This window comes from Patiria miniata, unplaced genomic scaffold, assembly GCF_015706575.1.
Source record: "Patiria miniata isolate m_02_andy unplaced genomic scaffold, ASM1570657v1 HiC_scaffold_26, whole genome shotgun sequence".
Taxonomy (NCBI): Eukaryota; Metazoa; Echinodermata; class Asteroidea; order Valvatida; family Asterinidae; genus Patiria; species Patiria miniata.
In genome coordinates, this window is record NW_024037065.1 from 5,897,935 (window position 1) to 5,915,858 (window position 17,924).

Consider the following 17,924-nt stretch of genomic DNA (forward strand, 5'->3'; position numbering starts at 1 on the left):
AGAACCAATCTATACCGATCCTGAAGCTCGGTGGTCGAGTGGTAAGACGTCTGCATTGGAAAGCAAGAGGTCGTGGGTTCGAGTCTCACCCGAGTATTTTCCCAACTTTAACCTCGGGAGGTAACACACTGAGAATACAGTGTTCATGCGTCGGTGAAGGGCAAACAAACCTAATATTGATTTACATCAACCCGGCGCAAATTCCATCGTATGAATATTACGATGTAGGTAAATTTGAGGAAAGTCACCAGACGAAGTCTGAACTGAAGGGTGCCCTCCATAGTTCAGGTACAAACAACTCAAATTTTATTTTCAAAAAGAGCTTTAAAAACACCTTACCACTCCATAAAAAATAGAGTTTTCACATGTTCTTGTTCTACATTCGAACCCTGATAAGAAGAGCACTGTTAATACTACATCCTGCTTATAACAAGTAAAATTTTTGGTCCCAAGTCTTTGTTTTTCTTTGTTTTCCAATACTGTTATTACAAGGTACCTGTTATAACAAGGTAATTTGTAAAGTCCCAAGGACCTTGTTATCAAGGTGTTCGACTGTATTGTTCTAGTTCACATATTCTGTGTATTTATTTAAAGTTGGTTGACAATTAAATGGTTTCTATTGCAATTTCTTCCAAATCAAATCGTAAATTGACCGGACTCTCCGAGGCTTCGCCTTCCAGCAAAACTCGTTGAGATATTTTGGTAAAGAAGTTGTTGAGCCTCTTCAAGAGAGGCCTCAAACTCCAGAGTGTTGTGATTTAAGTAGGAGCCTTTGGTGGGGTACTCGATCAAAAGCCTTGGAGAAGTCAAAGGTAATGGAGTTTGTTTACTTTCTGTCATCCCGGGCTTTTGCAAAATCATTGGCTACGATGATAAGCTGTAATTCACAAGAGCGGCCATGGCGGAAGCCATGTTGACTTTCGATTAAGACCTCACGAGTATCATAATGGCCCATCGTATGGCTGAAGATGATATACTCAAGGATTTTACATGCATTGTTGTGAGCGATACTGGTCGGTAATTGGTACACTGCAACCACCTTTCTGATATATGGGCGCTACGTATGCAATCATCCAGTCATGGTGCTATATAAAAGTTGCCTTGTGTTATCTAGGAGATGTAGACAGCTGCCCAATGGAAAATTGGAGGCAAGGAGTGAATATGTTGCCCACAAAAATGAGAAAAGGAGAGAAAGCTGCACGAACACGTTTGTCCAGCTTCACATGCACCAAACAGACTGTCCTCACTAGCCGACACCTCGTGTAAGTTACAAGTGACAATGAGTGAGTCAGTCAGTCAGACAGTCAGGTTCAAAGATGACTTTTGTCTGGGACCAGCAAAAATAAAACTCAACTTTGTTACAGTCACTCACTGGACTGTACATTTTTTTAATCAAATGAAGCCGTTAGGAAAAAACTAACTTTACTCACGGGGGAATATTGAAGAACGGAGAGGGCCCAATTAAGATGAAACCTATTGCAGAAGCAAACACTCCCATAACCATTAGGATTCTTGAGATCCCCTGTATACGTAAAGGTAGACAATGAAAGAAAGTTGTTATTCTTTTTCTGTTTTTTGAAAATTACTAGAACGTTCAAAACGTAACCCGTTAAGGTTTCAGCTGAAAGATATTACACTTTAAGATAACAGAAAACAGTGAGAACCCATTCACAACCTTTTGTCCACGAAACACGATTTCGTCCATGGCACTCTTGGCTTAAAAAAATACCCCCAAAAAATCCAGTCACTTGACTGATAGTTGGACATTATAAAGCAAGACGGAAACGTTTCCAGAAATGTTTAGTGCCAGTACAATCGTTTATTTTGGTAATTGTTTGATAATTATTCGGTAGGTTACTTTTTGGGAAAGTGCAATTCATCATAATGCCTCTAAGTTGATTTTTTTACAGATGAATAAATATTGAAAACAGAACGATGACAAAGATATTTATGATTTGTCACCGACGTAAATGTATGTAAATCACCTTTTTATCGACAATGTAGCCCCAGAGGGTAGCAGTCACAGCGTACGCAGCGCCCCAACCTGCAAACACCAGACTGATGCCAGTGACACTATAACCAAGCTACGGAGAACAATAATACCAAAAAGTAAACTGGACACAGCGTTATAGCAAAGCACAGGTATCTTGTTCGCGTTCAAAATATGATGCTTTTAGAGCATCCCATGTTCGGGCCGTTAGGCACATTGAGCTCCCAATGCTTGCAATAAAGCCCCGCCCCATAAACCAATCACTAAACCAACGCAACAAGTACGAGAAAAAGACGTTTAAAATGATCATCATTTTGTAAGTTGATGAAGGCTAGGGGCTACACATGTACCCTGTTCTAATTCTGAAGCATATAGCACTTAAAAACTGAATGCATTGGGTTTTTTAGCAACGCGCACCATCATTTTAGAACAGAAAATAAATACGAGGAATAAATGGACGAATTTGCTAATTGGTCTCTTTTTTTTCGTTTTCACGAACAGCCACTTCTCTTAATTGATTAATTCTGCAAAAGTAATCACCTGTTTTTCTTAAAGTTTGCTTTATTTCAGAAGATTATGATCTCTTCTTTCCTCTGATACCTAAATCTTGCATATTTTATGCATCTTTAGGTTTCAAATTGTCAAATGAAAAAAGGACCAACTTTAAATGCAATTCTCTGGAATGTTTGTTCAGACATTGAAATACTAGATTCGCCTCTTCTTGAAAACTGTCACGATTTGATAGCGCGTGGGGCAAAAGTTGCGTTACGCGCACCTTCACTTTTGTTGGTTTGTATGCAAAAGTGTATTTGTATGTCCAGAAAAGTATTTTTTTAACAGTATTAAGTTATTTCTCCAACAAAATTCAAAATGGGTTATCAAGCTGGATATTTCTTTCGACGTTTTGTCCATTTTTCCCTCGTATTTTATTTTCCGTTTCAAACTGCTGGTGCGCGTTGCTAATAAAAAAAAACCCCTTGCATCCAGTTGTTTTAAAGAAGCACTGCGTCCTGAAATCCCCGAAAATGTTATGTTTTGGACTGTTTACTTAACCTATTTCAAACATCTGGTTGAAAGGAAACCATACTAATAATAATTATTTTATAATAATATTGACTTCTAAATACAGCGCTTATGTCCGTCACAAAATGATGTACTCTACCAACAATATGGCTCTATGGCTGTGCACGATCTCTTCAGCGGTTATCCTAAAACACCAACCTCGTCCCCAGTGCTTACTTTTTTTCCAACCGCATTTTCAATAGTAAGCCCTGGATAGGAAACTATCTTCCTGTATCCTGATTCGATACCGCAATTGGATAGTAATGGATTGTTATCGTGTACTTGGTTTTTTTTTATTCACAACGTGCAGTACGTGTTTGCGCGATCATTTCCTTTCCAATATTGTTTATATTAATAAGAGATGTAATACTCTATTTTGTCTCGATAGGATCGTAACAGTTTAAATGAAAAACAAATGTGTTTTCGTAACTCACGCCATGCTCTTGCTGCGACAAATTGACTCTGTTTTTACCCCAGACACCGCATACAAAAACAAACGCTAATGTAACGCACATGCAGGCACCAAACTATTCCTCATTTGCATACGTGTTCAAAAATCTTGCACATGCAAATGATCCAATACCAGGGTGAGAGAGCAGGTAGTGATGGGCGCGTACTGCTCGACACCCTGGGGACGAGGTTGCCTATCACACATGCTTCTTGTACGGAACGGCGCGTGCATCTTAATAGTGCAATATGCGAAGTGCAGTATGGACCGTGGCCGTAACACGGTTATTATGTAGCACGGCTTGTTGCCATGGATCGACCAATCAGGATCGAGGAATCAAGTTTACTTGATCATGAAAGGTAGAGTACATCATTTGTCATTTTGTGCCTTTTTTTTTTCGTTTGAAGCAACTAAAGTGCTCAAACTCTAAAGAAGGGTGCTTAACAACTAACCCAATGAAGTCAGCTCAGTGAATGCTGTAAATTCCGAGAAAACGATTCAACGATCTCGAAAAAACTTGCCGAGTCATGTTTTGAATTGCGCGCGAATCAGCGTCCGGGGCAAGCCGCGTTCTCAGTCAGTCGATTGCAGCTATAGGCGATGTCAAGCTCTGAACTGACAAAATAATAGCAATCGCGCGCGTGTGCATCGTGTCAACACTTGTACGCACTCATTCACAGCTTTGCCGAATTAAAAACGAACTACTAACGGACATTTCCAAAAATGCGTCTTTAGACGCGTCGTTGGAAATGACAAGTACCAGTGCATCTTTAAACCAAAATTTGTTTTCAACAATAATTTTGTCAGTAACTTTTTGGATCGCTGCAAATGATGTACTCTGCCTTTAAGCATGCTCCCCGCGTGTTTCTTGGTGAATCATAAGACGTCATTATTTGGTTCTGCGATCAGTGTCACCATGGCGACATACCTGCTTAAGATGAAGTGCCAGCACTGGGTCCAATGCAGAGTACGCAAGAAAGCTGAAAGAACTGGCAAGTAAGACTACCCAGACAGCTGGCAGCTTCATAACTTCAATCATAGGCCCGGTTTCCTCATGTTGGCCCCCTTTCCAAAGAAATTATTTTGTCTTGATAACATAATTGGAGCAGCAATAACACTCTGTTTAAAAAAAACGATAACAGAGCCTGAAAGTAAGCCATTTTCTCTTTAAGCTTCTGGACCCTCCGCGACCCTTCTATGGACAGTGTACATGGGGTTGCCATTTCTCTTGCTATAATTTTTGACAATGATTTCCAACCGTAATCACCGCAAGAAACGTTCATGCTGAAATTTTATCGTGGCATTCCACAACAAAATGATGACAAATGAGTTGGAGATGAGTAAAAACGAATTTTACTTACAACCTTTTATATCTGGATTTCCGTACCTATAGGACTCCTTTTTCGCTTACGTTTGTTGTCACATCCCTTTACTTGGAACGAAAATGATTGCGACGCGAAGATTTACCTACCTATACCGATGGATATAGATTACGTTGGGTTTGCTTAAGTTCTTATCAACGGTCGCCCTGAATCCTTCAAAATCCTCTTTGCCAAAGTGGAGGAATTTGGAGGATTGAAGTTACACGGCAAAAGTGCGTTACTGATTTCGTAGGATGCACTTTGTCAGGGTCTTGGGCCGTACCTTGCGTTGTTTTTGCTCAGCCATGCATAAATATAGGCTTGGATTATGCTTGAAATCCTCTGTACTGCTCCAAGATGTCACTGGCCAAGCCTCAACATATTGACAGCCAATGCCGCAGGATTTTGCAGGATTCAGGCTGTGGTCACCCCTCCACGGACCATATTCAAGAAACAATGGAGGAATTTGCAGGATTGAGGATATATGCTATTTTTTTATGAGGCCAATTGGAGGATTTTGCAGGATTGAGGCTACATCCTAGCAAAAAAGGCCTAGGGAGTTAGGGTTAATTATTTCTTCAAGGGTAAATTAGTTCTTCAAGTTTATTAAAAAAAGATGTGTGTCCCAAAAGACATCTTTGTCTCCTATTTAATTTTCAGTTTTTACCCAATGACCGCCACAAAATTATTTCATAAATGTTTATCTTTGTACGAGTGCTCCGAGTTCCAATAGTCCTCATGTATGTTGGATTTTCGAAAGTGAGGGATCAATTTTTGGTACCATATTTCTCTTTTACGTCAAGTGATTTTTTCGGTTTCCACACATTGAGATGCTAGTAACAATATAAAGGCCATTTCCGAGGGTGATCTTCTTAAAAATCAATGTTCCAAAAGTAATTTTTAAAACTCCGACTTTTACACGCTAATTTTCCTATTCGAGGGTCCGGAAGCGTGCCACCAGGGGTCAACTTTCAGGCTCTATTATGCTTTCGTGTGCAACCTGACTCAACAGTAATTTCTGCTATATGTGTCGATGTGGTGAGTCATTAATATGGAGACACCACAACGTATGTTGATTTGGAAGAAAAACCGTTTTCGAGGTAAACGCAAAACAAATTTTTTCATATTTTAAAACTGCATAAAAGACCACTTTGAAACAATTTTGTGCAGCAAGGAAACCATCACACGATTGTATGAGAGCTGACTTTTTACGTGAACCCAGTAATTATACCTAATACAGCAATTATTGTAAAACTTATTATGCGGCTCTTCGTAAAAACGAAAATTTAGGTTTCCGACATTTTGGCCATTTCTGTTTAACGTGAATTTCCATAGGCGCGCGTGAGTACGCGCGCGCAGCTGAAAATGTAACAAAGATATTATGTGGCTCTTCGTGAAAACGGAAATCTCAGTTGACCTACTTTTACGTATTTCCGTGCAATAGGTTTTGTACACGTTCAAGGGGCCAAAATGTATGTGGCTCTTCGACAAAACGCAAAATGCATTTATCGAGATTTCTGCCCCTTGCAACATTAATGTTACTTGGAAATCAATGATGTTTTGCTTACATTATGGTTAAGAACATTGTTTTAAAGCAAAATATTGAAAAAAAATCGAAATCGAAAAAATGGTAATTTTGACATGTGTGGCTCTTCGTGAAAACGGTGACGGTCAGGAGGCTTCGGGCGTGTTTAAGTTGGTGTTGTCGTGGGTGTTGTCATCGGCATGGTCGTGATCGTGGGCGTAGTCATTGGCATAGTCGTGGGTGTGGTCATGGGCGTGGTTCTGAGCGTAGCGACAGGCTAATAAACTGCTCACAACAACCCCTGATAGTCACTTGATCCGTATGAGGACATTGTGTTTGTGAAGAAAAATAATTCTTTTTGAATCAATCTTACCAATCTTCGGCATCAAAAAGTAATTGACAGCAACACAAGCCCAGACAAACCCGCCATTTACAAGGAACGGGAGCTTAAAACCGCCGGCCTGTTCAGAAACAAATGCGTCTGTTATCAGTGGTGAATATTAAAGAGGAATGAATTCACAGATGGGTTCACGAATGGCCACTTCCATTGATGCACAACATGGAGTTTGATAAGTCATCAGGGCGTGGGCATGGATGTGGTCATGAGGGGGCAGAAGGGGCGGGGCTGGAATGGCTTGTTGGTGAGGTGGGTGGGGGATGGGAAGGGATTAATCAAAATCTCTCGAGATGTATACAATTGTACTTGTTTTGTTTTTTAGAGTTGAGTTACAATACTTGATTGATAATACTTACATGATATAAGAGTCCGCCTATTACTGGTGCAATTGTAAACGACGTCCCGGTGACAGTTTCCATCAAGCTCTAAGTTGTACAAAACATTGAGAGAAGACAGAAAGGAAAACGCATGCTTACTGTAAGGTAAGTGGTCATGATTACTGCACCAAAAACAACAGACAATTGGGAGTTTTAAAACCTCGGCTTCGTCTTCAGCTGTCACACTGTGGAACTTAAGGCCCCTTGTCTTTGGAGGACTGCGGCTCATAATCGGTCCACAATTTGCAACAAATCAAACCCTACGAGATGAAGCAAAGCCGTTGGTATGTTTCCATTTGGCTAGATAGACAAACTTCTTTCAGTAAGTTAGCCGAAGCCGGACCCCCGTTTTTCGAAAACACCGTCTACATGTGTTATTATTCCTTAGTAAAATATGTACTTACTGTTGCAACGCCGACCTTATCCTTGAAGGTGTAGGTGAGAATGGCACCTATAGCAGTATTGCAGGCGGACGATCCAAGGCCTTCTAGGGTCCGTATGGCAAAAGTGAAACCTGTAAAGGTTGCCAATGTAGGCATATCCACAACGAAGCTGCAAGAAGAAGAAAATGACTTGGCTTTTAATATATTCACTGACAGGCTTTAATATATTCACCTATTTTTTTTGCATGAGTGTGGCCTACACGTGTTATGATAAGCCGGATTTAACCCTTTCATTTGCATATGGGGTAATCGTGCACATTTCAAACGTTTAGGCCACAATTAGACTTAAAGAGGTTGTGGAATGCTGAAAATCGTTTTGTTTTTTTATATTTTATATTGTAGAGTAGACCCATATAATTATATCATAATGACAAACTCCCATCTTTTCTAATGTGCGTTTATATGTTTATAAAACTGAAATTCATCGAGTATTTTGTTGGTCGGCGAGCGCATAATTGAAATCAACAGTCGTCGGGCTCTTCGTAAAATCAGAAAAAGCGTGACGTAATAAACAGGACTCGTTTATACAACGACTGTTTACTGCTGCCCAACCCGCCCCGTCCGCACGTGTGACTCGCAGTCAAGCAGTGAAAAAACATTTTGTAAAAGACTCGCGGAGATTGATATTCCTTCCCATTGCTTAATTTTTGGATGAGTATTGAACAAGGACACGGTGACCTCTGAGCTGTTCTTCCGTATAAATTTGAGCCCCAACTGCCCGAAAAAGAGACCAGCGAAAACACGGATACTGCAACTGGCCAGCTGAAAACGCCAGGCAACGCGGCTCTGATGAGTGGTAGGTCTGCGACGTTTGCGTGAAAAAAAACAGCTGCGTTTTATCCAAGGACTCAGTCAAAGTATTATGTTCATGATAACATTTTTAGATGAGCATCAACAGTCCTATCGCAACTTTCTTCGTGATTTACAGACAATCTCGTTATTCTTGTGAATATTCAGTCCAAAGAGACGACAAATCGTCAGGTTGTTTTCGAATTATACGCGTACGGCACGCATAACGCATCACGGCAGTGGATGTGGTCGACCGTGTCCAGAACTAATGTTGTACGGTTAGCAGCGTCGCGGGCCCCGGTCAAGTTCCTTGCGTTGCCTGGTGCTTTTTATGTATACGTTCGCCACAAAAAAAATAGTCCTCTTCTCTTTTCTTTCCTTGTGCATTTTAACCCTTGTTTTAACATCCTGAAACGATAATTACGAATTTACTTGAATTTTGAAATTGTTAACTTTATTGTTTACCAAAAAAAAAGCCGTAAAACAACGCCAGAAGACCATGGGACTACCGCTTCACCTCGACCTGTAAACGTGGCTACAAAAAAAAGTACAATTCATAAATCATAGTCATGCTCCGTTCATAAAACAAAAATCTCTGGACTTAACGACATTTTCGGGATACCGGTTGAAAACAAAATTCACTGGTCCCGAAATTTAACGAGCACTTTCATTATTTTCAGTACCTAATTAAGACTTTATTCAAGAAATTCCAGTGGCAGAGAATTTGTCATTCGATCAAAAGAAGTTCTAGGGAAAATGGAGGCCTGTCACATTAATCAGCACTAACGTAAGGAAAACTACGCGGTCCTTTTTCTACGCATTTACCTTCAATTTGTGTGTGACAACGCGTGCGCGTATGCTGCGCAGATAATGGAGGGTCGAGGATACATTTGAACGGGTCTACGGTTCTTCAAGATTGGCAATGGACAAAATTTGGTCCAAAACAGTCTTCCCTATAAATCATTGACAAATCATATCTCTATTATTTCTTGTCCAATTTCAACAAATCTCTTGAGAAAAGAAGACTCTTGCCGTACAAAATGTACAGTGCATGATCAGCGCTCTATCCGTTAATTTGGCTGAAATCCGATCTCGTGTTTCGCACGGTACTCTTCGGACAAACTGCATGGCTACGGAGGATTCTTATTCCTCCATGCTGACACCCCGCCGGAAGGGAAAGCTGGAAATTTATTGCAAACTAAATGTGGTGTGATTACAGCCAGCGACTGACACAAGTATAGGCATAGGTTTGCCTTGGCCTAGTGCGTTTGCTACCCGTACACGTATCAACAACGAATTATTTTGAAATTCCAACACCGTTTACCGGTGTCAAAATCTACGGTCCCAGCGGCCGGGCCAGCGGCACAAGTACACCCGTGAATTTCCAGCCAGCTTTACATAGCGCGTGTCACGGTGATGCGATGTGCATGTGATCGTGAACGATCGAACGATGTTGATGTAACGCAGACATTTCTTACTATGGTTGGCCGTTAGGGCAAACACAAAAGAATGATCCCCGATCTATAAATGAAATGATGTGTAACTATCAAAACACTGAATAATCAATAGAAAGTACCAAAAAGTCAATGGAGATATCTTCCTATTAAATTCTGAACTTGCCCATTAGAATTTCGGGGGTAAAAGATGTTGCCAACTACGGTTGAATTTATGGAGCATGTGGCTGCCCATACAAAATGTCCCTCAGTGTAATTGTAAACAGAGTCATGTCGTTGCGCGGAGTGATTTGCAAAAAGTTTCGCTGGAACTACGCTGCATCGGGAGTCCTGTTTATTACGTCACGATTTACTATGTTTTGTTTGCTGCCCCCAGCGACGACTTTTACACAAATTGCAAGTTCGGGTCGAAACAGCTCTCAAAAGTACCTTTTGTATTCATTTCATGACAGAAACAATAGTCGTTTTTATTTCATCACACCCTAGGCTACATATACCCGAAAAATGACGGAAATGTCTTCGAGCATTCCACAACCTCTTTAAGAAGGTTTAATTCACAAGTGATAGTCAGTGAGTGAGTCTGTTTTTGGACAGTCAGGTTGGAAGGGGAGTGTAAGCCGGCCCCCCTGGGACCAGCAAAATATACATGTATCTCTTCAGTTAATCGTTCTCAAAACCCAATAAAGAGTTTAAAGGGGAAAATGATACATTACATATATCAGTACGGGGTCTACCCGACGTTCCCAAATACCGATGTTTTCCAAAATCCTTAGGATGAGGTTTAGAGTTAGGGTTGGGGAACATAGGTATTGGGGAACATAGGTATTGGGGAACACAGGTATTGGGGAACATAGGTATGCACCCATCAGTACAACGCCAAAGACAAAACGAACACTATGGGGTCCATTAAAACATATTCGTAATAGTGGTCGTTATTGTTATTGTGCGTTATCATAACATTTAATGTTTAGAGAGTCAAAGGGGATGTTCGTTATATATTAGCCAAATGTTCGTTATTGTGGTGTTATAGCGCTGTATTCCTTATTCCTTTCAAGGAGGGGTTTTCTTTTAAAGGGGGCCTGATTTGCAATAGAATGAATAAACATCTTGTAAAGCAACAGAAAGCAGCAATGCCAGCAGCTAAAACGTACCCCAGCAGGACGCTGCAACCGCCGGTGACAAAAGCTCCCGCAAGAAATACGAAACGGGCGCCAAAACGTGGCAGCTGGGGAAGAAAACAAATGAATGTAAACAATAACCTTAATTTACCTTTATGTCACATTATCCACTAAACCAGCGACCACTGCATAGGTGGGCAACGGCACGTGAACCTCTGTGCCACACTTCATGAACTACGGCATGAACTTGATCGCGGTTGTGGTTGGATGTACGTGAATCGGCTTATTAGATGCGGGATCAACAAATCATCAAGGCGGTCGGTCCGTCGATCGGTCAGTCGGTCCGTTAGTCAGTCAGTTACAAACGTTGACATGCCGACCTAGCAAGTCTCACGCATATGGCGTGTCACACGCCTCAGAGTCGATGACACGTCACAAATTACTGAAGCAGATTTCCGAGAATCTCTACAAGACGGTTTATCCTACAATCTGTGAACCCCCCCCCCCCCTCGGTTCTACGGCTTACCTAAGATACATTCCCCCTTCGCCCCATCGTATCTAGGATAGGTTAAATGTGCCTCTGCTTAGCAGCTACAGTTCCAGTGTCATATCCACCTCGGTTGGGAACACGGAGCATCACAACCGAAACTCCCAGGATTTCGCGCGGCCAAGTTAGGGACATGAAGGTGCTTCGTACAGATTGTTAAGTGTCATGTGATGTGAGTGCCATGCCCAGTGGATAAAGCCATCCCAATCATCAAAGAATGACTCGAGAACGCTCCCACCCTACATGACCGCACTGGATTTGTCCCCGAAACCCATTGTCCAACTCTTGAAATTATTTCATGTCAGCAGAGAGGGCCGACATTGGATCCTCTGTGTCACTAGCTGGGCCCAATTTTACGGCGCTGCTAAGCACAAAAAAATTGCTTAGCACTAAAAAGTCTGGCTTATAGCAGCAGGTTATCAGTCAAAACTCCATGTGATTTTCATGCTAAGCAAACAACAGCTAAATATTAATCACGAGCAATATGCATCACGTATAGTTTTGGCTGGTAACCTGCTTTTATAAGCCAGACTTTTTTGTGCTAAGCAATTTGTTGTGCATAGCAGCGCCTTGAAATTGGCCCCAGTCGTAGCTAGCCAACAAGTCAGCAATATCCGCGACCATACGCGGGCAACGTACAGGACACACCATTCACTGGACTGGTACACGCATCAGTGACCAGCACCCGATTTCACCAAACTCTTCGTAACTTACGATGCATCGCAGCGCTGCGACGCGTCGTATCTCTACGATGCGTCGCAGCTGCGACGCGTCCTACGATCCATTTCACTAAACACGTCGTAAGTGCGACGCGTCGTAGGTGTATTTATAGCACAACTCGGTGACTGTTTTATGTCTTTAGTCAGCGTACAGTAAATAGTCGTCTGATATTCAACAAAAAGTCGTCGGATCTCAGCTCGAAATTTGTTAAAACGTAAAACAAAATGGCGGCCGTGCGATGCAATTGTGAAGGAAAACAAGCTCTCATTGGACTGTATAGCTACTTTGAAATTTCAACTCTAATATTCCGGTCTAATTCATAATTCAATGAATTTTCTATTTACAACTTTACACACATTGCCTCGGTATTATAATCTCGTTAATGTAATGTTTGTGGCATAAAACTGGCTTAGAAATGACTCTTCTTATTTTGCGATGACCACTAGACACGTCGTAACTTGCGACGTGTTTTAAGCCGTTGTCAAGGAACTTGCGACGCGTTCAAACACATCGCAACTTTCGTGAAATGGAAGATACTTACGCGTCGCGAGTTGCGACGTGTTACACGTCGTAACTCGAGTTGCGACGCGTCGCAGCGCTTCGTGAAATCGGGTGCAGCACCCGATTTCACTAAACTCTTCTTAACTTAAGACGCGTCGCACGGTTTACGATGCGTCGCAGCCCTGCGACACGTCGTAGCTGCGACGTGTTCTGCAAACAATTTCAGTAAACGCGTCGTAAGGGCGATGCATTGCATTTTCAGTTTTACTGACATACATTTCTTGGACGAGCCTAATTCTTTTCTCACCTACAACAATTTATGTTTGAAAATGTTTTAGTCACAAAATAGTCGTTGGAATCAACACGTCTGCAAAACGCGGGAAAAACTTGAAATGATTGGAAGAAATTTGCTGTCCAAAAGTGTCATCTTTTGATGTCGTCTGCTCTCATCTGCCTGCAATTTTATGGTAAGTTTAGTGCATTGATTGTTATGGGAGTTTATTTGGATCGGCGTAGTGATTCTGTCGCGCGAAAACTGAACGAAATCAGCAGGAACTGAGAGTCGGAGTCATTAGACATTACGAACGGAGCACATTGGAAAATGTGGAAAAGAAACGGTCTGAAAACTGGACCCAAGAAGTCGCTGTTCTGTGCCAGTATGTCATGTAATGTGCACGAGCACTTGAATGAGCTCTTCGGAAGCAGTTGCAAAGGCAAAAAATCAAAGGCAAACGTGGAAAAAGTATAAAAGATCCACTATTGGAAAGAGGCAGGGAAAGTACTTGTTGAGAATGGAGGCATTCCCAGCGATTACCAGAAAATACGAAAGAAATGGCAGGATATGACCAGGAAAGCAAGGACGTATCACCGAGACATGAACAGAACAGGTAAATATTATACTTTATAAAATAGCCTATTAATTAGGCCTAACATTAGGCCTATTATTATTAAATATTTTATTATTTTTATGTTATTTCTAGTTAGGCTATAAGACCTAGAACTAGTTCAACATGAAAAGTCAGATAAGCCTATAGGAAAGAATGTGCAAATCTGACACTGCTTTTTTTCATCAATCATCTCAACGACAACTGAAAAAAGGGTCCTACTAAATTCGTCAACAAGCATCAACAGTAATTGTCAACAAGCATCAACAAATTTGTACAGCCTATGCTTTCGAAAATTAAAAGTAGCTTTATAATACATGGTAGAAAAAGCAATAAAGAACATCTTCTGCAAATCTATTCAAGTTGAAATTATTTAAAAACTTTTTTTTGAACGCGAAATGTACGACAAGTTTGTCGAGTGTTGCCCCCCATCTTGTTTGGATGGCGCTGTACACTTCACGCATGCGTAGTATGGCTCTGTACACTTCAGGCATGTGTAGTATGGCTAGCTTCACGTAAACAAAATGGCAGCCAACACAAACTCGACAGGTCGTCGTACGTTTCGCGTTGAAAAAAAAACAACTTTTGAAATAGTTTTTACTTTAAAATATATGCTGCAGGTGTTCTTTGTTGCCATTTGTACTATAAAGCTGTTTTAGATTTTCCAAAACTTCTAAGTTCTACAAAATTTGTTGACGCTGGATTGACGACCGTTGAAGTTTGTTGATGCCAGTTGACACTTATTGACGCTTGCTGACGCATTTTAGTAGAACCGACTGAAAATGCTTATGACAGGCATGAGATTCTTTCTGTTGAAACAGGGATTAATTGTTTTTGTTTTGCTTTGTTTTTTTTTGTTTTTTGTTTTTTTGGCCAAAATTTTTGCACTTTAATTTATTTTTAGCCAGTTATGGGTGTGTTGGGGTTTTTTTTGGCTTGATTGCACACATTTTTACCCTTTTGGAACAAATTTCATGTATTTTTTCATTGCAATTCATTCTCATGCCTGAAATGAGTATGAACCTAGACCACTTTCTAAAGTTGTTGTTGTTTTATACAGGAGGAGGTGAGAAGCCAGCCACAAACAAGACATTCGATCTTGTTTTAGAGGCATTGCTGCCCATTGCCAAGGATGGCATCCTTAATCAGGAGGAAGGAGAAACAGACCCACTCCCACCAGAAGTTGATTTCCTGATGGACATAGTCGCTGAAGATAAGAATGCTGACAGTATACTAGAAGCGCTACAATTTTTCAAAAGAATATACAAGACTAACAGTTCAGAGAACTTGTTTGTATTTCTTGAAAGAAATACTTCATATTTTTGATAATTTAATATTTTTGTAAATATAATTTGTTTCACAAAATAAATATTTGCTTTCAATCACTATAATAATAAATCATTAATACATGCAATACATATAATTGGACATTAATATGATCAATCTTAAATCTTAATAAATCTGTTTTTCTGTATATCTTTTGTTTTAAGCCGTCACAACTGCTGAGATTAGAATAGAAGAGGAGTTCGACAAATCGACATTGCAATCCTCCTGATTTGAAAATCACAGGTGTGTGGGAAAAGTCATATCCTGGTGTGTGCATTATAACTGAATTATCCCATTCGATGGCGTAGAGGGGTATCCTATACGATAGCAATGGCAAGCACTCGAGTTACAGTCGGGGGGGAGTCAGTCAGTCAGTCGGGGAGTCAGTCGGGGAGTCAGTCAGTCAGTCAGCGAGATGGACACAAAATGACATTAGGCAGGCCATCTTTGACCACCAGCGACAATGAAAGAAGGCAAGCAACCACGACAAAACCCAACAAAGAGCAGTGGTAAACGTTATATACAGGTATAATCAAATCTAAAAGTCTTACAACTTTGCCCCAGATCGGTGCACCTATACCAGACGCGATGAAGTAGCAGCTAAACACAAGTCCTACGACCGTCTGCGACATTCCTTTCGCTTCAGCCTGCGAAACGTGTGAAAAAAATAACAAATGACCATTTGTTTAAAGGTGAATAATGGCGCTGTATGTAATGACGTCATTTTCTGGGTAAATATCACAAGTGTAAAGACTACGCTTATATTTGTTTTCCATGGAAGCAATGTAGCAAATTGCCTTTTCTTGACATTCATGATTGTAAAAAGGCAAGTTACGAATTAAAGCAACAACTTGCATGTTCATGAATTACAATTGTGTTTTTTTTGTAAGCCACAAACTTTAGCTGGACAGCGCCCTCATCGGTCGTCGTTGTTATAAAAGGGGAAAGTGCGACACCAAGCGTGTGCCTCAAAGACGCCATTTGTTTTTATTGTCAACTTGCTTTTGTCCTGTAGTTTAATAGTCGGCCGCCACCGTTGTTTTGACGTTCGGTTTTTACCCACCTCTGTCGCAAAGAAAACTGAAATGATGGCATAGGAACTCCAAGTTGAGAAGGAAGTCAAACCTGCGCTGAGAAAGATGATCTTTTGGTGAAAAGTGAACTTCGACCTTGGAGCGGCAGCAGAATCACCATCACTTGCAGCAGCTGGGTTGCTTGGATTTGTGGGCGTGACATCGAGTGATGTCTCTTGCCATTGGTTGTTTTCCGTGACCTGATCGTTGCCGTTTGGGGCTATGGGCGGGGCATTTAGATTGGACTCTTCTGATGGGCTGCGGTCGGCCATGCTTTATTCACGAAACACCTCGTTCTGAGTTGTGCTGTGATATATTATTATTCAATTCGTAGATTCTTTGGGGGAAGTGAAAAGAAACAATAACTGTCCAAAAACAATTTGGTGCATGTATACGTTATAATATTTTGCATAGTTCTTAACATATCGGCCCCATTTATAATTGTAGGGTGTTCATGCCATACACAGATGAACTGTATTGTCTGGCAAACTGCATTCTCATATAAAGCCGGCTCGGTTCAAATATTAGATGCCAGAGTTTACTCAGACTGAAGCATATTGTAATACTTAAGAATAATTTCAAACAAATCAGCCTCTTACTCGATCCCTTTTGTGAAACTTTTTTTTTTTAAACAAAACTCCCCACAACTTCCAACATGTAAAACAACAACATAAACAAATCGTCGCATATCTGACGAACCGACGAATACGCGCGAATACGCGGAAACGCAATCTGAGAAAAACGCGTTTGAAGTTGAACACTTTTTACGTGTCCCTTTTCGATGCTACTTTCGCCTTTTGTACATTCTTAATTTATGCAAGGTAGTTATTTGATTGTTAAAATACATCTATTACTTTGTTTTTTGCTCGTAAGACTAAAGGTTTGTCTAATTTTTGCTGTGAAACTTGTTCGTCACTTCGCGAGATAGCAATAAACGTCATTGTGCTTATTCGCCACGTAAAAATGTCTTATTCGTCACTTTGTCAGATAACATTTTGACTGTGCGCGCGTTTTCGCATCACAAATCCATTGCATATTCGTCACTTCTTTACAACACTACGCGCATTTTCAAAGAAATGTGTATTTTTACAAACATTTCTATTTTTTTTTAAGGAAAAAATATGGTAACACTTAAACCCCACGTTCAAATCCAAGTACTTGCTATAATTTTTTAATAATATACAGTAGCCTAATAAAAAAGTTGTTATAAAGGAAAATATCTCGAATGGACGCAACAAAATAATAGGAACACAAAACTGTGAATGCGAACTAACGACGAACAACGTTAACACTATTTATTCATTCATTTTTTCATTCATGTAAGACAGCAATTCTTTTAAAAACAATCAGTTTTGATTCATAATCCCATAATTATTGTCTTCCAGGGTACAATAATCTTAGTAAAGGCTTGTTATCATTAGGCATTCTGCTTTAATTAGCCGCTTAAAGGGCTCCGTTTTCAAAAATACAAAACCTGTATCTCGAAATGCAGTATTTTGGGTATCCTATAAAACGTCGTCTTTGAAAGAAAGTGTACCGCACACGTTGAAATAGTTTACATTTTTATTTCATTATCCTAGTCATCACTCACCAGCTAGGGCACTCTTTATTTCAGTAAAGGCTCATTCCAATGAGGTTTTCTGCTTTAATTAGCCACTTAAAGAGGCTCCGTTTTCGAGAATATCTCAAAATGCAGTATTTTGGGTTTTCCTAAAAAACGCCGTCTTAGCAAGAAAATCTACAAATAAAACATATTTTTATGTCATCATCCTGAGTATCACCTTCCTGGGCACTCTTCATTTTCGTTATGGGCTTATTCCTATGAGGCCTTATGCTGAAATTAGCCACTTTAAAGGGGTTCCACTTTCGAGAATATCTCGAAATGCAGTATTTTGGGTCTCCCATAGAA

General features: G+C 40.5%; 1 protein-coding gene across 1 annotated transcript; it reads right to left on the reverse strand.

Annotated features, from left to right (window-relative positions):
* Positions 1-1,426: 1,426 nt before the first annotated feature.
* LOC119733903 (MFS-type transporter SLC18B1-like) lies at positions 1,427-16,287 on the reverse strand. The gene is made up of 8 exons (XM_038207267.1): positions 16,006-16,287; positions 15,494-15,589; positions 10,998-11,071; positions 7,565-7,712; positions 6,760-6,847; positions 4,429-4,565; positions 1,986-2,084; positions 1,427-1,522 (listed from the first exon to the last, which is right to left on the reverse strand). Exons 1-8 carry the CDS (start codon positions 16,285-16,287, stop codon positions 1,427-1,429), a joined length of 1,020 nt encoding a protein of 339 aa, XP_038063195.1.
* Between the last annotated feature and the right edge of the window lie 1,637 nt (positions 16,288-17,924).